Genomic DNA, 26,124 nt, shown 5'->3' with positions numbered 1-26,124 from the left:
ATATTGTAAAAAGAAGAAAAAAAAGGCAGGTCATGAGAATATGTGACTTTTTCCACTTGCACATACTTAAGGTTAGTCACAGTAGGAATTGAGGGCTTACAGCATGTGCAGAATTTTGACTCAGGTTGGTTGATTAAGGGTTTTGTGTGTGTTTAAAGGGGGGAAAAACATAACTTTTCAGGATTAGGCATGCTTGTAGTTTGTCTTAAAATGGAATAAGGGTCCAATCCCATGAAACTTTTCAGCACCAGTGCAACTGCAATGCAGCCCCAAGGTAGGGGAACAAATGTTCCCCTACCTTGAGGAGGCCTCTGTGAATGCCTGCCCACAGGATACACTGCACACCCCACTGGCATGGCTGCACTGGCACTGGCATTGATTTTAGAAATGGGCTATGTCAGAATGCCAGATGCAAGGGAGGGCACCAGAATGAGGTCTCTTGTTATCTGGTGTGCTCCCTGGGGCATTTGGTGGGCCGCTGTGAGATACAGGAAGCTGGACTAGATGGGCCTATGGCCTGATCCAGTGGGGCTGTTCTTATGTTCTTATGAAAATTAGATAGGATTGGGCCCTAAGTTACTGCAGATTTATGCCATCCTATGCTACTTTCTTAGGCATAAACCTGATTGAACACAATAAGCCTTCACAGGCATTGGATTGTGCTGTCAATCAGATCAGAGCAGCATTTCTCAAAGTACGCTTCTTGGAGCTCCCTGAGACCCTGTGATGACTCCACCAGCACACCGTAAGTGGCTGTTGTGTGCCCCCTGCCCTGTTTGCACCAGTTCTCTGGCTTCCTAAGGCTCTGCATATGTGCCAACAGGGCTCTCCAAGACTCTTTAGGTAGGTGTGTCAGTGTTGTGTGTTGTTGGCAGCCTTCAGTCTCGAAAGACTATGGTATTGTGCTCTGAATGGTGGTTCTGGAACAGCCTCTAGTGTGGCTGAAAAGGCCAATTCGGGAGTGACAATCCCTTCCTCACCGGGAGCAAGTGCAGTCTGTCCCTGGCCTGTCTCCCTGGCTATGGGCCTTCCTTCTTTGCCTCTTTGCCTCAGACTGTTGGCCAAGTGTCTCTTCAAACTGGGAAAGGCCATGCTGCACAGCCTGCCTCCAAGTGGGCCGCTCAGAGGCCAGGGTTTCCCACCTGTTGAGGTCCACTCCTAAGGCCTTCAGATCCCTCTTGCAGATGTCCTTGTATCGCAGCTGTGGTCTACCTGTAGGGTGCTACAGGTAGGTGTGTCAACAGCTCTAGAAACTGAAAATTCTGAGGACTGCTGAGTTAAGCATTTTTACTTTATAGGCTCTTATGTGCACCTAAAACAAAAACCTGTATACAGTGTAACATATTGGCCTTCTCAAGCTCCTGATATGTGGGATACATAGTGCTGAGCACAGTGCCCAGTCTTGTCTTTGAGAATCCTGACTAAGTGTATGGGGAAGTTTTTCTTCACCCAACATTCTTTAGCAGTCACTTATGCCACAGATCATTTTTCTGGGAGGTCTGAAGCTAGTTAATTCACTTTATTGCTGGCTGTTACAGTTGTGGGAATAACCTTGAGAACAAGATGCATAATCCTATGGGCTGACTTCCAGAAGAACGTGGGAGTTGTGTTTTTCCAGTAATGTTGGCAACCTTAAATCGGTGATTAACTTTTCCTCCCCTGTTTCCAGATTCTTTGAGCAGGAGTGAAAAAACAATTAGTGGGGGAAATTTTAATATTGGCCTTGTTTTTATATTCAATCTAATTGTTGGGTGTTTTATGACTGTTTACTGCTCTGTGCATATAACTATTTTAACAAAATAAAATTCTTCTGTTGTCAATGTCGGATGTGCAAAACTATCCGAACTTACTTCACATTAAAAAATATTGTGTAACAATACAATGTGCAGATCATATAATGACCCAAGTTTTTTATGTTGTATACCTATGCTTGGAATCCACATTTGGTTGCGGCTCCCCGGATATGACAAATGGTATTTCATGTTTACAGCTACACCAAAGTACCTTTTGGATATAAACCTGCAGCAAGTTAGCCTCAGATTCTCAAAATGCTTTGAATTTCCCTATGGAAATCTGAACATGTAAAGCTGCAGTCAGGTGTAGCTAGGGTGGAGCCCAAGGGGCACCTGCCCCCAGGCACTACATGGGGAGGCCACAATGTGTAAGGCAGTAATTTCTGGGTTCTCCCTGGATGAGGAGGTGTTGGCAGCTTTGCACACACACACCCTGTTCCTGAAGTCACCAGTGCTGCCGCCTCTAGAGGGAATCCAAAAGTAACATGATGTCGCTTCCCTGGGCACCCAAACTTCTAGTTACACCTCTTTCTGATGTCCTGTCTGCATTTATCTAGGTGTTAGCCCCGCTGACCGTTGTTTCTGTGCAAACAGGTGTGATATTGTATTGCATTGATTTTGTATCAAATTCATAATTATAGATAAATCTATCCTGATATTAGTACCCTTTCTGGGGGGAGCTAACCAGATTACGGAAAACACACTCTGCATGCTGGGCAACATGCTTTATTACTGTATATGCTTGACAGAAAAAAAGTGTTCCTTTAGTGCAGGGGTTACCAACCTTTCAACTTGAGGGCTCCTGAACCTTTTGCAATTGTGCAGAAGGGGGAGGTTCAGCAGGTGCAGCTTGTCATCTCACTGATAAGACCATAAGAGGCCTGCTGGGTCAGATCAAAGGACCATCTAATCCAGCTTCCTGTATCTCACTGTGACCCACCAGATGCCTCAGTGAGTACACAAGACAACAAGAGACCTGCATACTGGTTCCCTTGCATCTGGGATTCTGAGGTAGCCTTCTTCTAAACTCAGGAGGTTGCATATACTCATGGCTTGTACCGTGTTGTGAACTTTTCCTCCAGAAATCTGTCCAATCCCCTTTTAAAGGCATCCAGGCCAGATGCCACTACCCCATCCTGAGGCAAGGAGTTCCACAGATTAAATATACACTAGGTAATGAAAATATTTTCTTTGGTCTGGCCTAACACTCAATGTCCCTTGTTTCTGGTGTTGTGTGAGAGGGAAAAGAACACTCCCCTATCCACTCTATCCATCCCATGCAGCCTGACAAGCTTGATAGCTGATGAGAAGCTGCACCTTCATTAAAGAATGGTTGCTGATCTCTTGACTAAAATATGCAACTTGTCCCTAAAAATGGCCACGGTGCCAGAGGATTGGAGGATAGCAAATGTCATACTCCTTTTTAAAAAGGGAAGGAGGGGGGACCTGGGAAAGTATAGGCCGGTCAGCCTAACATCTATACCAGGTAAGATGGTGGAATCTCAAAACACATAGATGAACAGGCCTTGCTGAGGGAGAATCAGCATGGCTTCTGTAAGGGTAAGTCTTGCCTCACACACCTTCTAGAATTCTTTGAAAAGGTCAACAAGCATGTGGATGCAGAACCTGTAGACATTATATATCTGAACTTTCAGAAGGCGTTCGACACAGTCCCTCACCAAAGGCTACTGAGAAAACTCCACAGTCCGGGAATTAGAGGGCAGGTCCTCTCATGGATTGGGAACTGGTTGAAGACCAAGAAACAGAGTGGGTGTCAATGGACAATTTTCACAATGGAGAGAAGTGAAAAGTGGTGTGCCCCAAGGATCTGTCCTGGGACCAGTGCTTTTCAACCTCTTCATAAATGACCTGGAGACAGGGTTGAGCAGTGAGGTGGCTAAGTTTGCAGATGACACCAAACTTTTCAGAGTGGTGAAGACCAGAAGCGATTGTGAGGAGCTCCAGAAGGATCTCTCCAAACTGGCAGAATGGGTAGCAAAATGGCAGATGCGTTTCAATGTCAGTAAGTGTAAAGTCATGCACATTGGGCCATAAAATAAAAACTTCACATATAGGCTGATGGGTTCTGAGTTGTCTGTGACAGATCAGGAGGGAGATCTTGGGGTGGTGGTGGTGAAGTTGATGAAAGTGTCGACCTAATGTGTGGCGGCAGTGAAGAAGGCCAGTTCTATGCTTGGGATCGTTAGAAAAGGTATTGAGAACAAAACGGCTAGTATTATAATGCCGTTGTACAAATCTATGGTAAGGCCACACCTGGAGTATTGCGTCCAGTTCTGGTCACATCTCAAAAAAGACATAGTGGAAATGGAAAAGGTGTAAAAGAGAGTGACTAAGATGATTGCTGGGCTGGGGCACCTTCCTTATGAGGAAAGGCTAGAAAAGAGGTGCCTGAGGGGGGACATGATTGAGACATACAAAATTATGCAGGGGAAGGATAAAGTGGATAGAGAGATGCTCTTTTCCCTCTCACACAACACCAGAACCAGGGGACCTCCACTAAAATTGAGTGTTGGGAGAGTTAGGACAGACAAAAGTAAGTATTTTTTTACTCAGCATGCAGTTGGTCTGTGGAACTCCTTGCCACAGGATGTGGTGATGGCATCTGGCCTGGATGCCTTTAAAAGGGGATTGGACAAGTTTCTGGAAGAAAAATCCATTATGGGTTATAAGCCATGATGTGTATGTGCAAACCTCCTGATTTTAGAAATGGGCTATGTCAGAATGCCAGATACAGGGGAGGGCACCAGGATGCAGGTTATCTGGTGAACCCCCTGGGGCATTTGGTGGGCTGCTGTGAGATACAGGAAGCTGGCCTAGATGGGCTGTGGCCTGATCCAGCAGGGCTGTTCTTATGTTCTTACCTGCTGAAATCCCCTCTTTCTACCCAATTGCTAAAGGTCCAGGGGCGCTCAAGTCAAAAGGTTGGCCGCACCTGTTTCAGAGCCCACTCCTAAGCATGTCTACTCAGAAGTTCCGTTACAGTCAAGGGGGCTTCCTCCCAGATAAGTGGGGATAGGATTGCAGCCTTAGTGTGTTGAGGTGTGGATGGAATTAATAGAAAGTATAGAGTGGGAGCACAATGCTATGCATGTCTACTCAGAAGTAAGAACCATTGGGCAGGAGGTCTGGTCTAGAGGGTAGAGCCTCCATTTGCCTGAAGATAACTTCCGAAGGTCGCCAGTTTGAGGCCACCGGCACTGTGCGACCTTGAAGCAGCTGACAAGCTGAGCTGAGTTATTCCATCTGCTCTGAGCATGGGAGGATGAAGGCCAGAATGTGAAACCAGATCAAGAAAGTAACACCTGAATGTTGTGGTTCTTGTAAGATAGAACATTCTTTCAAATTGTAAAAATCCCTACGGGGATTTAATCAGCCTGCCTATGTAAACCGTCTTGAATAAAGACCAAGAAAGGCGGTATATAAATACATGTAGTCAATGGGGCTTACTCCCAGGTAAGCACCCACAGGAGTGCAGCCCAGTAGGAAAGCAGTGGAGGATGGCTCCTAGTTCCGCTGTGTGCAGTGCAGTTCCAGTGGGGCCGACTCTCAGGTGAGTGAGGCTGTGGCGTGCCCAGGGGAACTGCCATACATAGAACTGGGCGCTCCCAAGATGGAGTCACTCTTGCTCGCCTCAGGTTGCCCACTGAGCCCTCCTGGGGGAGGGAGGGGCGTGGTTGCTAGGGCGAGCCTAGCAACGGAGCAGAGCACGCTCCCCGTCTCCAGGGGCGGGGCCGAACGCCGCGAGCCGCTCAGAGGAGGCGCCCTGGCGCTGCGAGGCGGAAGTGCAGGCAGGCGAGCGGGGAGGCGAAGAAAGGGACCCGGATGCCGGGAGCATGGAGTTCTCGTTCGACGTGGACGCGCTCCTCGGAGAGCGGATCACGACGGTGGACCAGCACCTGCAGCCCTCTGGCCGGAAGGGGCCCGGCTTCGCCACCACCCACAGGTAACCATGGCAACGGCGGGGCCTGCGCCCCCCTCAGCCTCCTGGACAGCTGATGGCTGCTGCCACCCTCCAGGCAAGGACAACGACCGCCTGCTGGGCTATTGTCCCCGGGCAGAAGGGGTGGGGCTCTCCGCTGCTGCAGGTCCCCGCGCGTGCCCCGGCCCCGCCCTCAGTGCCCCAAGTGCCCATCCTGAGCATTGGTTACACCCATCTATTGTCTCAGGCAGAGGTCCTCAGTGCATGGCATGCTGGTTAACGGCTGTTTGGGGGTCCCTGTTCCCAAAGCATCATGGGAACTATGAACCATGCATGCCTCTGGGGCAGTAGGCAGTTGGGCTTGAGTTGGGGGGATCAAGGTGCTCATGTGGTCACTCAGTCACTCTCAGCCTAGCCAACCTCACAGGGCTGTTGTGAGAATAGAGGGGGCTCTTCCTGATGAATGCCTAGCCAACCTCGCAGGGTTGTTGTGAGAACAGAGTGGGCTCTTCCTCTTCAATGCCTGGCCAACCTCACAGGGTTGTTGTGAGAACAGAGTGGGCTCTTTCTCATGAATGCCATCCTGAGCTCCTTGAAGGAAGAGTGTGCTACAAAAGTGATACAAAGTAATCATAAGTTAGCATTAGCACTGTTTGTTGTCAGCCTCACAGGGCATCATATTATTATTATTAATAATAATAATAATAATAATAACAGTATTTATATACCGCTTTTCAACTAAAAGTTCACAAAGCGGTTCACAGAGAAAAATCAAACAACCAAATGGCTCCCTGTCCCAAAAGGGCTCACAATCTAAAAAGATGCAAATGAATACCAGCAGACAGCCACTAGAACAGACAGTGCTGGGGTGAGGTGGGCCAGTTACTCTCCCCCTGCTAAAAAAAGGAGCACCCACTTGAAAAAGTGCCTCTTACCCAATTAGCAGGGGTTAATTCCACCTCACAGGGTTGTTGTGACAATGTAGTGGGTTATTCTCATGAATACCATGGTGAACTGATTGAAGCAAGAGTGGGCTACAGAAGTAATATAGAATAATGATTTGTAAGTGAGCATCAGCACTGTTTGGTGCCACCCTAACAGGGCTGTTGTGAGAATAGTGTGGGCTCTTTCTCATGAATGCCATCCTGAACTCATCGAAGGAAGAGTAGGCTACAAAAGTAATACAGAATAAGGATTCATGTTAGCATCAGCACCTGTTCGTTGTCAACCTCACAGGGCATAGCCAACCTCACAGGGTTGTTGTGAGAATAGAGTGGGCTTTTCCTTATGAATGCCATCAAGGGTTCATTGATGGAAGAATGGGCTACGATAGAGATACAGATCTGCACCTGTTTGTTGTATTCCAGCCAGTGGATAAAGATTTAGGGCCTAATCCTATCCAATTTTCCAGCACTGATGCAGCCCAAAGGAAAGGGAACAAACATTCCCTTAACTTGAGGAGGACTCCATGACTGCCTCCTCACCACAAGATGCAGCACATGCTCTGTTGGCATGGCTGCATCGGCACTGGAGAGATGGATAGGATAGTGCCCTTAGACAGCTCTAAGAGAAATGAATTGAGCCTTGGATTCCAGGGGTAAACTTTTAACATGTCACCAGCTTTGGCCTTGACTTACCAGATGAATACAATAAAAATAGAGCCTTAGAGAAAAGTGCCATGTTAAATAGCAACAACCTGTGCAAAAGAGTGACTTTTAACTGTGTCGGGTTGATTTTTAACAGGTTGATCAGGCACTAGACAATAATCTTACACATAGTCACAGTCATGCAGAACTTCGGATCGTGTTTAAAATTATCTGTAAAATACTGGCCATTTTTTTCAGGGCATGGTAACAAGTTACTTTCATCCAGTGACTCCAGACATGATTCTTGAAGCTGTATTACTTTCCTTGTAATTAATCACAGGAGAAGATGTAGTTGGAACAGTGCCTTGTAGTGAAAGTGGTTCTTGTTGTGAATGACTTTGGTTGCCATTGAACCTTATGTGTTGTACAGGATCCTGGGAGCACATTTCCTGAGTGCACACTTAGTTGATTTGATGTCTGGATCTCATAGTTGTCCCACATTAGCAGAAATTGTGAGCTAGAACATAGCCAACAGCCTTCTGTGACTGTATATTGCAGGGGAACCTGAATAATGCCGGGGGGGAAACTTTTTTTAGGGGAGCTTGTCTGCCTTTGGTGGCCTTTTCTTTGATGAGCCCTGTAATGGGCTTCCAAGGAAAGCTAGACTGCATCAGAGCATTAAAAGAAATAGTACATGTGAACAGTGACAACTTAGATTACTATTATCTTCTTCCATCCAATCCATTCACTGTAGGAAACTCCCATTTCTTTGGAGTTACCTGTTTCCATAGGTGAAATAACTCTTAGACAATCTCTCATTCTTGCAGTGACAGGTCTCAGACTTGTATCAGCTTTCAGTATGGATCTCAACCCACCACCTTTAGGCCAGTCTCTGTTTTGTTGTGGCTCTCTGCCTAACTTTTTGTCCTTCATTTGCTGGGTCAGCTCTAGTAACTGTTATGATTTGTATTCACCCAAAAGCCATGACATTGTGACTTTATCTCTTTAGGGAGTATTGAGGTCATCTCGTTTTTCCACATGTCTGAGGAATCGGTTTCTCGATTCTGCTAGGATAAGAGACAGAAAGATGTGAGCATCGTGAAGCCTGGCTCCTTTTCCAACAACAACTCTGTGAGTTAGGTTACGCTGAGGGATAGTGACTGGTTCAAAATCACCCAGTGCACTTTATGGCTCAATTTGTAGCATTGATTGGGAAATGGGGATATAACTCAGTGGTTGAGCACCTAGTTTGCATGTAGAAGGTTACAGGTTCAGTCCCTGGCATCTCCACGTAGGTATGCAAAAGATCTTTTGGAAAGACCCCTTGGGAGAGTTGCTGCCAAGCATGTGAAAGGACAGTAATGAATATATTCAAGAGGGCGTTAGACCAGGGGTCCATCTCACTCACTTCTATCTGCATTGACTGGTGATGGGGCTCAAGCAAAGATTTTTTTCCAGACCTGCTACCTTTCAAGTGGAGGTATTGGAGGTTGAACTCAGACCACTTTTCAAAGCATGTGCTCTTCCACTTAGGGCGCAATCCTAACCAACTTTCCAGCACTGACATAGCTGTGCCAATGTGGTGTGCACTGCATCCTGCAGTGGGGAGGCAGACAAGGGGGCCTCCTCAAGGTAAAGGCATGTTTGTTATTTTACCTTGGGGCTGCATTGCGGCTAGGTCAGTGCTGGAAAGTTGATTAGGATTGTGCCCTTAGCTATGGGCCCTCTCCTGCCAAGCCTTCTTAACATCTGGTAAAGAATGACATTGAGTGGTTAGAGTTGAAAGAGCTCCTCCAGGTTGCGAGTGCTATGTACATTTATGAAAAAGTAAGTCCTATTGTACTCAGTAGGATTTATTTATGAGTGGACGTGCATAGAGTTGTGCTGTAAGCCCCAATGAAATTAGGGACTTAGTTCTGAGTAAAAGTGCATAGAATTGGGCTGCAAGCAATTATCTTGATTTTTTATTTCTGACTCAGTTGTGTCTCCAATGTACCAAAGTTTGGTCTCCTTCTGTAGGGTCTTGGTCAATCTCCCGTTGCAGGCTTCTGTTGTGATCAGGTTGGGCTGGTTCTTAACATGCGTGAATCTCTCTCGGACTTTTTCTGTCCAGGGTGGATCTGCAGCAGCAACTCATGACAATTATAGATGAAATGGGCAAGGCCTCTGCCAAGGTAGGTCAAGGTTTGAGGCTGCAGGTTTTAAAGGGACACAGACTATATGGGATTCTCTATGAAAATGGGAGGAGGTGGCTGCATTGCCGTGAAATCTGTTGAATCCGAATAATATATGAACTGGGTTGCCTATTCCTATTGACCTCAGGGAAATTGAATGAGGACAAAAATCACAGGCTGGGAGAACTCGACTATGTGCATGAATTGTGGTTGTGCAGATAATATTGGATTTATATAGGAAAGGTCTAGTCCTGGCTCAGCAAAGGGATTCTTGGATAAACAAGTTGACCTTAAATTGCCAACAGTGAAAATAGGGGCAGTAGTGGCCCACTTCATTGACTTGCAGTCAAAATTAAGGAGGCGGGTATTATAACTGCGCTTTAGGGCCTATTTGGGGGAGAGATATAAATTTATAAACAATGAGAAAGATTGCAGTTTGGGCAATAGTGCCTTGGGATTCCAAAATGATCCAAGAGCCCTGCATAATTTTGTGACCTTCCAAGCTGAATGCAGCCCATCAGCCATGGATTGTGGTCTGTGAGGTGCTTGAAAGTTTCCCTGTTTTTGCAGTCCCAAGCAAAACAGGGACTGCATAAGCTGCAGCCTTTTTGAACTCCTAGTATGCCATATGTAGTTGTGTAACTGTGGCTGCAATCCTCTACATACTTAACCTGGGATGAAGTCTCAATGGGAATTGCCTCTGAATACACTTGCATAGGATTGCAGTGAGTGTTGGGCTTTGTGGACCTGGGATATAAGATGCCTTTCAGTAAAAGCATGCTGTTTAGTCCAAAGGGGTGCAAGAAAGAAAAGAAGGGATCTGTTTTCTCCAAGGAGGATAAGCGCCTGTACAGATATCAGTTTGTTCAGTTGACCTTTCAAGTTTGCTTGGGTTTTTTTTGATCCCTTGAGTTGGTGAAACTCAAATCTTTTTTGGTTTCAGGCCCAGAATCTGCCAACTCCAATCACCAGTGCCTCACGGATGCAAACCAACCGCCATGTTCTCTACATCCTGAAGGACAGTGAAGCAAAGACGTGAGTGCAACTGCAAGAGGCATTGGGTTCTGAAGCCACTTAAGTGGGGAGCATCTGAGATACCACAGGAGAAGTATCTTGGGAAGAAGGCCTCTTGGGAGGATCTGAGCACCTTAGCCAGTGACAACTGAAGTCCCTTTTGCCTACTCTTACCCCTTTCAGCAATTTAGCCCATTGCTGTCAGTTGCCGTCGCTGCCACACACTGTGTTGAGCTTGCTAGTGTATTTATGAATTAAGAGATTTGTGTTCTGTCTTTCTAGTCCAGTTACAAAATCATACTCAAAGTGGCTAATGTCAAGAGAAAAAAGTAAAACAATCAGAATCAAAAACAAGAAAAGGGAACAAACTAAACAAACACATGCAGGAGAAGCAAAGAGAAATTTAACCAGCCCAGGGAGACAGGAAAGATAGAATCAAACACTGGTTAGGTGAAAGGTCTGCTAGAATTAAAAAATAGTCTTCAGCTGATAATGAATGATTATCAGGGAGAAAGCTAGATGGATATTAATGACTGGGAGTTTTACAGGCTGCTTTCATGATGCAACACCAAAATCCCTTTCATGTGTCCCTGCTAACCACACCTTTAAAGGCAGTAAGCAGGCACCAGGGTTTCTGAAGCTTACCTCCAGCAGAGGCATATGGAAGGAGGTGGCCCATTAAATACCTTGGTCCTAAGCCAGTTAGGGCTTCAAAGGGAGTAATCAGCATTCTGCATTTAGTCTTGAAACAGATCCATAGGCAGAGAAACTGATATAGAAGAAGATTCATACAACTTGTGAAAAACTGGCTCTGGTTGGAATTTTTGTTGCTGTGTTTTGTATCCACAGATGTTTCTGAAAATGGAAAGTTCTGGAAATATTGGGGACAAATCCTTTTTACAAGCTTCCTTCTCTTGTTTGTATGGTGTTTCTGTGCAATTTCTTTTCCTTCCTCACAGTTGCTAATTTTATATATTCTTGTGTTTGAGGCCATTTTTCCTCAATCAGACATGTTCTTGACAGGGAAACTTCTGCTCTTGGAGTAACTCAGATGTCCCTGATTTGTGTAATTTATTTTGATTGTGGAATCTGGAAAAAGAATTTTAATTCTAAACTGCTTGTAGTTATTGTTGTTGTTGTCTCTTGCTACTGCTGCTTATCTAGTCTATAATTTATAGTCCATCTGTGTTGTTCTAGATCAGGGGTGCTCACACTTTTTTGTCTCGAGAGCTACTTTGAAACCCAGCAAGGCCCGGAGATCTACCAGAGTTTTTTTAATAATGTTTGCGCCATCATAACATATAACATTTATGTGTACAATGTATGTTGGTGTACCTTGAGCCCCACTGAGTATAACAGGACTTACTCCTGAGTAGACATGCCTAGGATTAAGCTGTGAGTCTGCAATCCTAGTCACACTTACCTGGGAGTAAGCCCCATTGAGTACAATGGGCCTTACTCCCCGCGTTTCCTCCCAGAGGCACCTGAAGGGGGGGGGGTCGGCACTCCGCGATCTACTCATTTTGCCTCGCTATCTACCAGTAGATCGCGATCCACCTATTGAGCACCCCTGTTCTAGATTGAGCCACTGGTCTCAGTTCTGCACATTGATAGAGTTCTGCTCTATCAATCTTTCTTAAAAAATCAAGTCTATAAATATATTGGGTACTTGAGATTATCCTCAAGTATGATAGAGCTTCCTTGCTTTGTTGAGCCTGTTTGTCTTTTCTTCACTAATGCTTTTTGTGTTTTACTGCTTCTAGAGTTGGAAAGGGGGTTGTGATTGGCTTTCTCAAGGTTGGATACAAGAAACTCTTTGTACTGGTAAGTTGCACTGGAAAATTGCCTTTGTAAGCAGATCTGCTGTCTCTCGCACGTGAAGGCATGAGGTTGTCAACCCCTTTATGGGTCAGTGTAAGTTTCAGTACTATTCTGGTGTCTTATGGCAAGATTAGACTCAGCTAGACACCTGCCCAAAGCACTGAGTGGGAGGGTATTTGCCATTCACAGTAGCTTCTCTTTCTGTAGGACTGGTGGAAAATGAGATGGTGGTGACAGGCTGGGGGGGGCAATAAAAACAAAGCAAACTCTGGTGTGGGGAGCCTTGATGGAAGAAAACTGTCCTGGACCAGTGTCTAGGATATCAGGATACCTTTTACTCTAGAACTCAGACCAGTGAGAGGAAATCTTTAAACCAAATAATTGTAAATAGGCTAAACTTTCCATAAACAATATGGGGCAGCTGAGATAGTGTGGTTTTGTTGTTGTTTTTTGCTTTCTTCTATGCCAGTGAGATCAAATCCAGAACCTGGGAAAACGGAGCTACAATTAATTGTTGGTGCTCTGTTAGGACTTGGCAGCAGAGAAGAGTAAATTATAGTTGGTGGAGTTGGAATTTGGTTTTAAGTGTGGTGCTTGGAGAACATTTTCTTGCCAATCCCTCTGTTAACAAGTGTGTGACCCATGTTTTAGGGGGATGGTTCTTATGAAAGCCTGAGGATTGAGGGGAGGAGGGTTCTTAACATGCAGAATAATAGGTGACTCAGATTTGAGTTTTCTGTTTGCTCGCAAGTGGATGGGAGGGCCTTGTCCTACATACTTAAATAATCAATTTTACTTAACAGATGTACATCTCCCTCCTCTTTCTTTCAGGACCGCCATGGAGCTCACAATGAAGTGGAACCACTGTGTGTACTGGATTTTTACATTCATGAGTCCCTCCAGAGGCATGGCTATGGCAAGGAGCTCTTCCATTACATGTTGCAGGTGTGGCTCTCTGGTTGTGCCCCTAGAACATTGAATGCAGGAAGAGTCATCCAGCCTGCTATCTTGAGTGAACCAAGCATATGCACTTGCGACAAGGGAAGGCTCCAGACCCTCAGTAGCTAATCAGATATGTGAGATTTCCTTCCGGATATGGAGATTGCGTACACAATGTGAGCAGGCAGTAAAGCCTCTTGGCAGAAGCTTATCTAAAAGAAAGCTTATCCAAGCATGAGTCCATCTCATCTTATATGCAGACTCTAGTTATGGATCTGAAGAACTAAGAACTCTTTACAAGATTAACCCAAAGGACCATCTTTTCCAATATTCTACTTCCCCCAGTGGCCAGCCAGACACTGCTGGAAGTTCTATCTACTTATAGTGCATCTGGAGTGCCTTAGTTTTATGGATCCTACCTGTGGATAGTTCTACAGTGGACACTTAATTATGTTAACCTGGCTGATATGGTTATGGTTGGTGAAGGGCCCACTGCTGTTAATGTCTTTCTAGTGTAGGTTGCCTTGCAACCTAACTAGTTCATTTAGAATGTGCCTCAACCTACCAGACCATCACTGCTTAAGGGTTTAGCAGCTACCTGGTAAGGCTTTCTCATTTCTTGATATGTTCCAAGCCAGGGACAGTGTCAGTCTGTTTGTGGGCAACTGCTAAGTAAAGTTGCCTTTACTTTTTGGTGAGAGCACAATCCCCCAAATTTAAGAAAAGTGAACACACTGGGTAGTGGGGTAAACACACTGCTGCATCAAAGCAAACCTTTCTTATTCAGGGTGCGTAGAAACTTGTCACTAGCCTTGCAGCTGTTGCTTTAGAGCAGCCATTTTCAACCACTGTGCCGTGGCACACTGGTGTGCTGCGAGTGATCCACTGGTGTGCCACAGGAATTTGGGGGAAGGTCATTTATTAATAGGGCCAATGGGAAATGTGAGCCCCCACTGGCAGCATGGTGTGCCTTACTAATCTTCAAAAACCTGGTGGTGTGCCTTGACCATTTTAGTGCCTTGTCAGTGTGCTGTGAGATGTAAAAGGTTGAAAATCACTGCTTTAGAGACTTGTTATAGTTTAACGAGTTCAAGGTATTATTGTCATCTTTTTCTTTTCCCCTCCCCTTAGCGAGAGCGAATAGAGCCCCACCAGCTGGCAGTGGACCGTCCCTCAGAGAAACTTCTGTGCTTCCTCCGGAAACACTATAACCTTAATGACACTATCCCCCAGGTGCGTCATTTTCTCCTTGATAGAGTAATTGTTCTCTTTGCATTGTAGTTTCTCATCTGAGATAGCCTACACAGAGCTGTTGCTTTTCAACCAGACTGGAGAAAAATGCAACAATGACTCCACCTTGTGACAGTTAATGAATATGCGTTTGAGTGTGGGCTCATGAACTCTAGAACACTGAATTTAAGCTAAAGAGATTATGAAGGGATATGTGAATGAGGGAGGTGGGAATAAGTGGTAAAGGAGCCTTACGGGTGCTGTATGGACAGGATAGGATCAAATTAAAGTGAGAGGAATCAGTCATTCTTTGATTATACCCAGCACTTCCTCCAGGTTGCTTGGAGCAGCTTATACATGGTTCCCAGATGGCCTCACATCCATGCACTTAAAAGTTCAGGCCTGCTAAGCTTCAACAGCAAGAATGTGTCATGTCTTCGGAGCATCATTCTCTAGACCACTAGCAATATGGGTTCGGGGTGACTGTAATGTTAAGACATTTAGCAGAATTGCACAGACCTGAGTCATGTGAGCAGTCATTCAAATAATGTCATGGGTTGTGCATATAGCTGGCAGAAATTTCTGGTAGCTAGCTAAAACTTTCCAAAGAAGATATTTTGAAAGTTATTGACTTCTTTATAGTTTGCAGCAGATTTTTTGGGGTTTTTTTTTCTGCTGAAGAAGAGCTCAAACTCAATGCAATGAAAATATTTTGGTGATTTTGGTGATTTTGGTATTATTTTTAAAGTTTTTCTCATTGTTGGAATTTGGTCCCCTCTTGTTACATTCTTGATTTCAGGGCTTATGTATTACATATGCCCTGTGAATGTGTGCTTGAGAGGTCAGTATTACTTTATGAAAAGGGGGACGGGAACAAAATTGGTGTGAACAAAATCATGTGTATGTCTTCCAATATCTAAAGTAAGAATAGTGAAATGTCTTCAGTGAAATGCAGATATTCCACAGTGGATTATCTCAATGGTGTAAATACAAGCCATATGCAGAAATGGCCGGTGAGGAAATAATTATGTTGGATTATGGGTTCTGCATTGGGGTTCCCTTTCGAGAGGCTAGAAGGCACTACCCTGTGAGCACTCTAGCCCAACAGTCTCTACCTGCCACATCAGCAACTCTGTCTATAAAAGGTGTCATATAGTGCTGCTAACCGAGATCCCTTTATCAAAAATGCCTGGAGCCTTGTGTGCCCTTCTGTTAAGTTCAACAGATCTGCACCTAGCTGTGAGAGAGACAAAAATGCTGTTTACAGTCGTGTACAGATGTATTTAAAGCAGTTGCAAGCATTTCTGTTTTCATTTGATTTGATTTAAAATCTAATTTTTCTCTTCAGGTGAACAACTTTGTGATTTTCCAGGGCTTTTTCACTCATCAGCGTGGTGAGTCTGTGGTGTAAAAATTTCTTGCCTTGTTCTGTCTGTATGGAGTTATGTAATTAGGCATGGCATGCTTTAGACAGAGGGGTGACTTGCATTGGGGAAGTGTATCCTGAGGACTAAAGGTTTTTGCTGCTTGTGGAGAATTAAACTGAATGGTGATTAGCACAGCATTCAAAATTCTTTTTTTGCACAGCTCCAAAATTTAGCCCCTCTTTATGCAAGGGTGTGGTTGATCATGGGACTTTGTTTCCGTCTTCAGAATGGACAATGAGATGGCTTTGTGCTGTCTGTAATGAAAGGAATAGCTAAATTTGAATCTTCAAGCAAGATGGTTTGTCTTGAAGTCCCAATAGGCTGAATTTCCAATTGATCGAGGGTTGCATAGATGGGACTTTACGTGAGTCCATAAGAAGAGCTGTGCTGGATCAGATGTGCTAAACACCCATTTAGTCCAGCATCCTGTTTCCCACAGCGGACCATGAAGTGCTGCTGATCGTAGTTGCATTGGATGACTCCTGGTTCTGGGGTTGAGAGAAGAACTTCACTCTGTACCTCTTACTGGTATTAGTTAGGTTAGGATAGCCAGCTGCACAGAGTTCTTTTTTGGGCAAAAGAAGATTTCTCCACAAAATGAAAGCTGTGCCTTCCTATGCAGATGCTTGTGGTTTGTTAAAAGGTGTTGAAATCATATGGGATCATAAGAACAGTTCCGCTAGATCAGGCCATAGGCCCATCTAGTCCAGCTTTCTGTATCTCAGAGTAGCCCACCAAATGCCCACAGAGCACACAAGACAACAAGAGACCTGTATCCTGGTACCCTCCCTGCATCTGGCATTCTGACATAGCCCATTTCTAAAATCAGGAGGTTGCACATACACATCATGGCTTGTACCCCGTAATGGATTTTTCCTCCAGAAACTTGTCCAATCCCCTTCTAAAGGCATCCAGGCCAGATGCCGTCACCACATCCTGTGACAAGGAGTTCCACAGACCAACCACATGCTGAGTAAAGAAATATTTTCTTTTGTCTGTCCTAACTCTCGCAACACTCCATTTTAGTGGATGTCCCCTGGTTATGGTGTTATGTGAGAGTGAAAAGAGCATCTCTCTATCCACTTTATCCTTCCCATGCATAATTTTGTATGTCTCAATCATGTCCCCCCTCAGACATCTCTTTTCTAGGCTGAAGAGGAAAGCTGCTAGCATTCTATATCTAAGCTGCTAACATTCCAATTCTTGAAACTTTTTAAGCCAAATCATCTTGTTCTCCGCACAGCTCCAACAAGAAAGTTACCTCCGAAACGTAATGAGGAGGACATAAAACCCTACTCTCTATCGGACCGAGAATGTAAGAGATTTACATTGGATTCTTCTTCAGGATTGGGAAATGGATTTAAGTAATTCCTTTATAGAACAAACCAGGGATAATCTACCACTGAATTATTTGGAGGCTAATTGTTGTTATGGTGGGGAAATCAGTTCTTTTGCTGGGGAGAGATGATGGGTGTCATTCTGACTAGATTGGAGAAGATTGACCAACTGACTTTGTGAAGAGGAGGGAGATGGTACAGTGTTTCTCCTTCTGTGGCACTTGCTCGCACCTAGAATGGAACAATTGTCTGACTTAAGGGAGGTGGGGGAATAGGAACAGTGCCACTTCAGATAAGAGATTGAAAGTTGTCCTCATCCAGCAGAGTCTTGTTTCAATTTCTTCAATTCAGCAATTTTTTCAAGGTTGTGATCTGTTGGCATTTTCTAGAAAGAAAAGTGTCCCTTTTCATGCATCAGGAAATAAGCTACTGGGTATCAAATCACATTGCCACAGTTACATTGTATCTGTCTCAGTTACTCCTCTGGTGTCAAAGATACATAGTGTAGGGAAGGAAGTTCACAAACGGTGTTCTCATTTCATTTCCATAAACACGAAAAACAAGTGAGTGAGCATCCCTTAGTAGAATGGAGAGAAAGGAAAGTGAGGTGGTTCACCAGACAACATTTTGCTTCTTTCTTTGATCTGACAGCAAGCAAATCAAGTGGTGATGATGGTGTGGGTTGTAAGCAACAGATAGGCCAATCCTGAGCTGTCCAGCGTGTTGGGCTGCTGCAGCATCCTAAGCACTATCTGGGAAGTGCTGGTGGCTCCTCAGGCAAAGGGGACTTTTGTCCCCTTCCCCTGGATAAAGCATGTAGCCCTGCATGGGGCTGCTCAATTCTACAGCAACCCTTGGGTCACCATAGGATCAAGAGCCTCCATATTGGGCTGGCAGCCCGACATGGAAGCTCAGGATCCAGTGGAGAACTCCACCTTCCTCCTGCCTCACTCCTTCCCCCCCCCCGCATGCCTCCTCCCTGCCCTCTCCCTGTCCCAGAACAACTCCACCCCCCATGCCCCCACCTACCTCTCCACTGCCTGGTAGTCCACACAACTGCCAAGTGGTGGAGCACCAGTGATCCACAGGTGCTAGGGCCTTTCAAAAGTGCTTTATGGCATGTTTGCGACAGTGCACTCCAGTGGGACGGCGCACACTGTTTAGGATTGGGCCCTAAGGCTGAGTGAATTTGAATAGATTTGATGAATACCCTTTGACCTGAGTTAGACAAAATGCGGAACTGTGGTTTATTGCCATGCACATGAGCTGGTGTGAGCTCTGGGCTTGTGGCTTTCTCTCATCCCATTCATCCTTTATATGTTGGGGATATTTAAAGCTTCCATCTTTGGTTTGTAACAAGCTTCAGTTTCCTGTTTCATCCGGACACAACAGTGGGGTTTTGCTGGTTTTTTCAAACCAGAGTTGAATCCTTGTTTGTAACTGTACTTGGAATACATGACAGTTTCCCATATTTGAGCAAAATGAGAAACTGTGACTTGTTGCAAACTGGAAATGAAAGTTTTAAATTTCCTCCCTTCATGTGTATAGGAGTAGGGGAAGGAGATAGAGGAATGCACAGGCTGAGAACTTGTCCCCTCTCATTCATGTTATGCTAAACTTATGTTTTGACATTATATCTGAACTGGACTTCCCTTTACAACATCTCCTGAGGCTGTCTAGGACTGTCTGATTCTTTCTCTCTCTTCTGTTCCCCAAGTCTTGAAAGAGGAGGTTGAACCACCATGGCCCTTCAACCAGTCTCGTTCGCTGATCCGCTCTAGCAGCCTGGGGAATTCCCCAGTGCGGGGTTGCCTCAAACCTTTCCTCAATGAGCAGGAGCTGCTGAAGAACTTGCGTCTCTGTCCCTCGCACTCGACAGCTCACCATCTGATGAATGGTGAGCCTGGAGACCCACGTTCACAGAGGCGGAGAACCAGGTATGGGTGAAGGTGTGGAACATCTTGGAGCCCCTCCATAAATGGAAAAAGTGCTTGCAGAGAGTATGTCCAGCTTGGCAAGCATGGGTGCTTGCTTCATCAAATCACAGGGTCAGGATGCTGGCATTTGTTTAGTTTCTAGATAACTTTAGGTCCTAGCAGTTGTCTCCCATATTGAAAGCTTATGCAGGGTTGTGTATACCCCCCACTAAACAAATTGAAATTCTGCACCCAGTCAACCCAAATTCTGCACAAGGAAAAACTGAATTCTACAAGTTGTATGACATACTTTATTTGAAATGAGCAGATTTACATTACTTCACTTATTTTACAAGGCATATTCTGGCTTTGTTAATCATGGGGAGGGGAAAACTGCTTTGGGCAGCCCAATCCTGAGCTTCTGGGCACCTGCTGGAGCAGCGACATCAAAGTGGCTACTGCTGGATTCAGTGGGTGCCAGGAAGCAGCCAGAGGACTTTCTTCCCCTTCCCCTGGGGAAAGCCCTTAGCTCCACAATGGAGCTTCTCAAGCCTGCGCCAGCTATTTTGCCGGTGCAGGCTTGAGAGACTCCATGTCAGACCTTCCAGTTGACTTGAACAGGCATTGCCCACACAATTTCAAGAATCTCTTTACATCTATAAGGGCTATGATCTTGTGAATTTTTTTTTTAAAGATGAGATTCTCAGATAGCTGTATTGTGCACTCAGTATCATATTCTGAGTCTTTTTTCCCCGAGGAATTATGACATGCACACAGCTCTGCATGGTAGAATACATTTTTCCAGGAGATATCTGAATGCCTGGAATATCTGAATAGCATCTGATTTAGAAGTTACAAGGTTGGGTGATATCCCTTAACAGGTGAAGGGTAAGTTTCCCCATATGATAACCCAGTGCCAATTCTCAACCCAGTGTTGTGCTGTCCTGAATCTAGCAATGAATTTGGGAATCCCAGGTTTGGATATCTCCAGTCTTAAAGATTTTGATACAATTTGACAAGGGCTCATCTCCTGCACCCAGGATGACAAAGACAGACAGTAACCCATTGGATTGATGTAACCCTGGTTCAGACTGTGCAGTAAGCAGGTGGGCTGCTCCTGATCACAAGCAGCTGCTCTTCAGCCTTGGTTCAGAAATACAAGGAAGAAGGATGTGTTGTTTGTGGTTGCTCGGCAACCGCAAAAGTCTTATCTCAGCCACTTCAAATTCAGGCTAGAGTTTTTTGTCCAAGTATCCTGTCATAAGTTAACAACTGCAGTATCCTTACCTCTTCTGGAAATAGAAATAAAATGGTGAGGATTGGACTGCAGCATCACTGCCAAAGGTAGTCCAAAAATGTTAGCGTTGGCAGGAACCTTGGAGACCATCTTGTCCAACCTCCTGCTCAGTGCAGGCAACTATGTTAATCCTAATGGAGTTATCCAGCCTCTGCCTGAAAACTTCCAGTGAGGGAGAGCCTACAACCACACAAGGCAGTTCATGTGAGCAAGAGCAGTAGTAGCAAGGCAGAGGTGAATGAAGGGCAGAGGGATTCGGACTACTTGGTTGGTTCCCAGAGATAAAATCTTGTGTGGAATGATGGTGGTTTTGCTTATGTTTGTATGGCAAAAGTGGTGTTAACTACAGGCACCCCCCCATGAAATGACTGTCAATTGCACTTTATCCATAACTTTGTTTTGCATGTGGCATGTCAAAATGATGTTAGTTTTGCATTTGCCTTGTTTAACGCTGGATCAAATTTAAACTTGATTTGTTTGTGAATCTCAAAGACTGGACTGGTGTTTGTTCAGAACTTGTGTTGCATGCCAAGTTTATAACAGGTGCTCTAGTTTGCTTGCTTGAGCTCTGTTCACCTCTGCTTATGGCAATTTCTTTGCATGTTTTAACATACGTTTAGGCTGCAATCCTAACCACAATTTCCTGAGAGTAAGCCCCATTGAACAACATAGGACTTACTTCTGAGTAGACCTGGTTAGGATTGTGCCCACAGTTTAGCAGTGTGCATTGCATTGCTCTGTGCATGTTTCTCATGTAGGATTTTCTCAGAACTGTGTTTTGAAATGGTGGTTTATGCTTCCATTCTAAACTTCTAATTGTATGCTGTTTCCCCTTGAACCTTCAAAAGAAGACATGCCCAAACCCATGCTTGTCCTATACTGTATAGCAATCATAGAATCTAATGTGCTGAAATTCTTGGCTATAATTTTAATGAAAAGAAAAAGCAAGTTCTAGTTCTCATGGATCCAGGTGCATGTTTGGGGAAATGTAGACAGTGTCTGATGAAGGGTCAGAGGCTTCTGGAGAAGATTTCAGTTCCCTTGCACAGCTGCTTATCCTTTTTCATGGCAGCATCTTCATCTCTTGCCACTACTCCATCCACTTCCCTTCTCTTGCCACCTGTTGCCTTGGTCCTTGCCCCAAAATTCCAAATGTTTTGGCCACACAGGGATCTTTCAGGCAAAATAACAGACTGAATAATCATCCACATGATTTTGAGCACAGAATTTGGACTGTTGGTTTTGGGGTGTCCCTAACTTTGAATGTCCACTGCAGGCAAGTCTGTATTGCAAATAATCTGTTCTGAGCATGGATTCTCTTTTGCATGTCTGATGTATTTCCAGGTTAGTGCTGGCAATGCTCCTTGATTGCTTGCCTCCTTTCTAAAGCTGGCTGCGTATTGTTATGCCCCCTGCTTGATCTGGACAAAGTCTTCCTGCTTTGTGTCTGTGAAGCAATGGGCATTACAGGAATGTGGTAGCCATTTTGTTGGCGCATATGTGAATTTAAGAGACCTGTTGTATACATTTCTTTATATGCTGTCCCAGGAATAGCAAACTTCTGTGGGACTGGATCTTTCCAGCCAAATTGTTGGCAGGTTGGACACTTTTCAACACTTTGGCCAGAGGGAGCCTGGATGAAAGAATTCTGTCTGCACTTAAAGATGAGGATGCCTTTGAAGCATCCTGTCGTTTAGCTCTCAAGGGGTGCAAAAGCAGCTGTAAGAAAATCTGAGAACAGGGTTGCTTTTTGGCCAATCAAGTACAGTTTTCAGGGCTTCCTCCTCAGTGTTCCAACACCCTACCTAATGCTGGAAAGGGAAGATGCCATAGGGGCCTCTGGACTATTCCAGAGATCGCTGGCATATCTCTCTGTTCCAGGCTTGGGAAGACTGAGAGGTTGTTGGCTCAGTAGTAGTGGGGGGGCGGTGCTCTGTTCAATTTGGGCTGTGCTGTTTTTCAAGGATTTGCTCATAAGGCTTAACACAGCAACTCTGAGATGTGTGTGCTGCTTCTACGTTGGCTGGCTGCCCTTTACCTGTCCAGCCCTCAATGGAGAGTTGTCCCAGGGAGCAGTGAGATAATTAAGAAGATGCTAAATACTGTATGTGTGAGTAATTTTATGCCAGTAGTTCTTGTCTTTTGCTTCAGTGGTGGTAGTTTCAGTCCTCGTTGTTTGGGGCCATCTTCCTCCTCCTCTTCTAATATAGTCTATATTCTGCCATTGTAGAATATGATCTGTTTATGATCACTGCCTGCTACTGCAGCTTAACATTAATCCAGCATCAACCACACGATAGATAACCGTTTACCAGGTACCATTTCTCTGTTACCACCACACTTGAGAAAGATGTTTTTATTTGCATCTTAGACCTGACTGATGCTTTCCCTCATTCATGGGATCTAACCTCTCTCTTTCTTTCTCTCCCCCCCTTTATACCTACCCTTTTTTTCTCTTTCTCCCACCTACTCCCACCACCAGCTCCCTGAATCGCTCTGAAAACAACCATTGATCGCCGGTCTCTGCTGTGTCTCCCCAACCACTGGGCCTCCAGTTGTGTCCTGAGTTCTGTCTAGAAGCGAGATTTGCGTTTACATCCAATTTCCTCATTCCCTTTCCTTTTTATATATGCTTTATGGGTAGAACCTGTAAGGATGTGGGTTTATTTATATAGCATGGGAGTGTGTTTTGATCTTCACTTTTTTATGCCATGATTCTTAAAAGCCCTTAAGAAAAAGATACTTTGGCTGCAATCCTATCCACATGTAACTAGAAGTAAGCCCCACTGACTATAATGGGATTTGCTTCTGAGTAGATAAGCATAGGATTGGGCTCTTAGTTGCATTTTAGAAGAGCAGATCCTCCTGCTTGGGTGTTTCGTTTTTAATTTTAAGTTATTATCTTGTGCTTCAGTTCCAAAGTGATCAGAGGTTTACAATACAGAAATTATTGGTGTTCAGTACAAACACACTACATTATTGCCAGTACAGTCCACTAGTTGCCATATAGACCTGCCTTATGTCCCCAGTGGTTGTTTTGCTGTTGTTGCCAATCATGGATCCAAAAAGGTATTATGAGCTTTCTCTAGTGGTTCTACCATAGATTATCACTTAGATTAGAAGATCTTCCCTTTTTAATTATAAAGAAAGAAAATTTACATTGATTGAGAAAGTTGTGAGACTGGTACGAACATGAGAACCTATTAGGTTCAGGTCTACAAGCAGATAGGGTGAGGAAATTAACTTCAGCTGGAAGATCTTCCTGTACCATTAAAAGGAAACAATCAGATTATTACTCTATTTGATTACCATTGGGCTGGCAGGAATCATTTACATTTTCTGGTTTAGGGACTGCTGGGCTTCCCTTCATTCAAATTTTTTTTTTTTCTTGGATTTGAGAAAAACAGATTATCATTTTAGTTTAGAGAGTTGAAGTTGGTCTGAAAGAGGCATCTGTTGTCTGTTGTGTGAACAAATCCCATGTCTGTCTTTAGTAAATCTCTTTCTGCAGTGCTTTGAAAACCTCCTTGACTTGAAGCAGCGTTGCAAAGCAAATGAAATTGGTATTCCCCATAGGTAATGAGACCTCTCGTCATGGGTTCAGGTTCAGCTCCCTCAGAAACTATTGTCTGTGTCTCTTGCCTTGGATTCCTTAAGTCTTTGAGAGGCTAGAAAGTACCTTCTTTTGGTTTTGTCAGTAAGTGCAAAAAAAAGAACCAACTGTAGACTTTTAATTCGTTATTGGAGTTTGAGTTTATTAATTTTTATTCTGTTTCCTGATTTGGAAGAGGGAACTTCTGTAGATTGCCAAGAGTTCAAGATAAGATGTGTGTTGATTTTGGCAGATAGATTGAAGTATGTTCTTAAGGCTAACGGTTGAGTTTAAAATAGTATCCCACTCCACCTCCAGGTTGATAGATTTTTACAGAGACCACTAAAGGAGGGTTGTTGTTTTTTTCTAAGAGTCCAGAGGAAAAAAAGGAAAAAAAAAAACCTCTGTAAAATGACCTATGCACACATTCAAACAGTGTTCTTCAGGGAAACTTGAGACCAGAACAGAGAACCAGAATGGATAAATATCTCATTTTAATAGCTAGATTTTTATTTATTTCAATTTCGTGGCTGGTATACAAAGGTACCCTTCCATGAACCAAAGGCTCTTGTCCTCACAGAATTGAAGGGCAGGGGAATTTGCAAGGACAGCACAGAGGAGGGGCAGGAAAGTACTCTTCTGCAAGGAGAACACTGCTCATGGCTCTTGGGATCCAAGCCCAAGATACGATTGATATGAAATGACCCTTAAAAATAACCTCATTTAAAATGGTATTTGACTACAATACAAAAATATCTATTGACATGTGGATCCTTAAAACTGAATCCTTGACTCTTTTTATCATATTGTGAAAAGTTTGTTTTTCTTTTGAAAAGAAGCAAACTTTTGAGATCAAGCATTATAAATGATACTGTAAGTCATAAATTGTATTTATTACTGTGAGTATTATGAATATGTAGACTCTTGTCAATCAGATAATATGGACATACAGTAGAACCTCCAAAGTTGACCACCTCTCTATAATGACCACCTTCTTAAGTTGACCTAATTTTCACAGTATGGACAGACACTGCATATACACTATGGGAGACCAACCTCTCTATATTGACCACCTCTGTAAGTTGTATGTTGACCACTTTGACATTGCACAGAGTATTAATTTACCCTCCCTAAGTTGCCCACTGAACGCGATACTGCTTGTGCATAGTGAAGTCACTGTCATTTCACTTTGGTTCCCATTACCAGTGCATTATTTTACACTTGTGTTGAAACACAACTGCTATTTTGCTGCCTATTCTCCCACTTTGGAGAGATCCTTCTGGAGCACTTCACAATCCCTTCTGGTCTTCACCACTCAGAAAAGTTTAGTGTCATCCACAAACTTGTCCACCTCCCTGCTTATCCCTGTTTCCAGGTCATTTATGATGTTGAAAAACACCAGTCCCAGGACAGATCCTTGAGGCACTCCACTTTCCACCTCTCTCCACCTTTTTTGTCAATTGCCCATTAACACCCACTCTCTGTTTCCTGATCCTCAACCAGTTCCCAATCCATGAGAGGACCTGTCCTCTTATTGCCTGACTGTGGAGTTTTCTCAACAGCTTTTAGTGAGGGACCATATCAAACACCTTCTGGCATTTAGTGAATCTGAGGAGACCCAGTGGAGGCCAGGCAGCCTAAGTAAAAAAGTGTTGTTTTTTTTAGCTGTTGGGGCTATGTAACATGCTACATGCTATGGGCTGGCAAGGGTTAGCATTGGTCTGCCTGTCTGCTGTGAAGCCAAGTATTTTTTTTAACTTACAATTTTTTTAAGCTTATGAATTTTAGGGTTTTTTTTTAAACACTGATTGTGGGCTGTTTATTCTCGATATAGATATAGATGATATAAATAGTAAGCATCACAAGAGGATCAATTCTCATTGATATTTGCAATAAAACTTTTTAGAAATCCAATCTAAATAATAACTTGGCCTTGCATTTGTTGTCCTGGGAGCTAAACATGATAATATTTAAATACTTTTTCTTCCCGTATGTTGACCACCTCCCTATGTTGACCAATTTCCTCCAGTCCCTTGGGTGGTCAACTTAAAGAGGTTC

The 26,124-nt window shown here is 44.2% G+C and overlaps 1 protein-coding gene across 1 annotated transcript in view; it reads left to right on the top strand.

The window, feature by feature from the left end:
- The first annotated feature begins 5,610 nt into the window (after nt 1-5,610).
- The window catches only part of ATAT1 (alpha tubulin acetyltransferase 1), a 34,240-nt gene continuing 13,726 nt past the window's right edge, over nt 5,611-26,124 (top strand). Inside the window, 9 exon segments of the mRNA XM_066614180.1 lie at nt 5,611-5,757; nt 9,433-9,493; nt 10,437-10,528; nt 12,271-12,331; nt 13,160-13,273; nt 14,399-14,500; nt 15,846-15,891; nt 17,168-17,239; nt 18,979-19,198. Coding sequence (XP_066470277.1) covers nt 5,648-5,757; nt 9,433-9,493; nt 10,437-10,528; nt 12,271-12,331; nt 13,160-13,273; nt 14,399-14,500; nt 15,846-15,891; nt 17,168-17,239; nt 18,979-19,198 — 878 coding nt within the window. The 5' untranslated portion in view covers nt 5,611-5,647.

The sequence above is a fragment of the Tiliqua scincoides genome, chromosome 2 (genome assembly GCF_035046505.1).
Source record: "Tiliqua scincoides isolate rTilSci1 chromosome 2, rTilSci1.hap2, whole genome shotgun sequence".
Classification (NCBI taxonomy): Eukaryota; Metazoa; Chordata; class Lepidosauria; order Squamata; family Scincidae; genus Tiliqua; species Tiliqua scincoides.
This window is presented reverse-complemented; position numbering and strand designations above follow the sequence as displayed.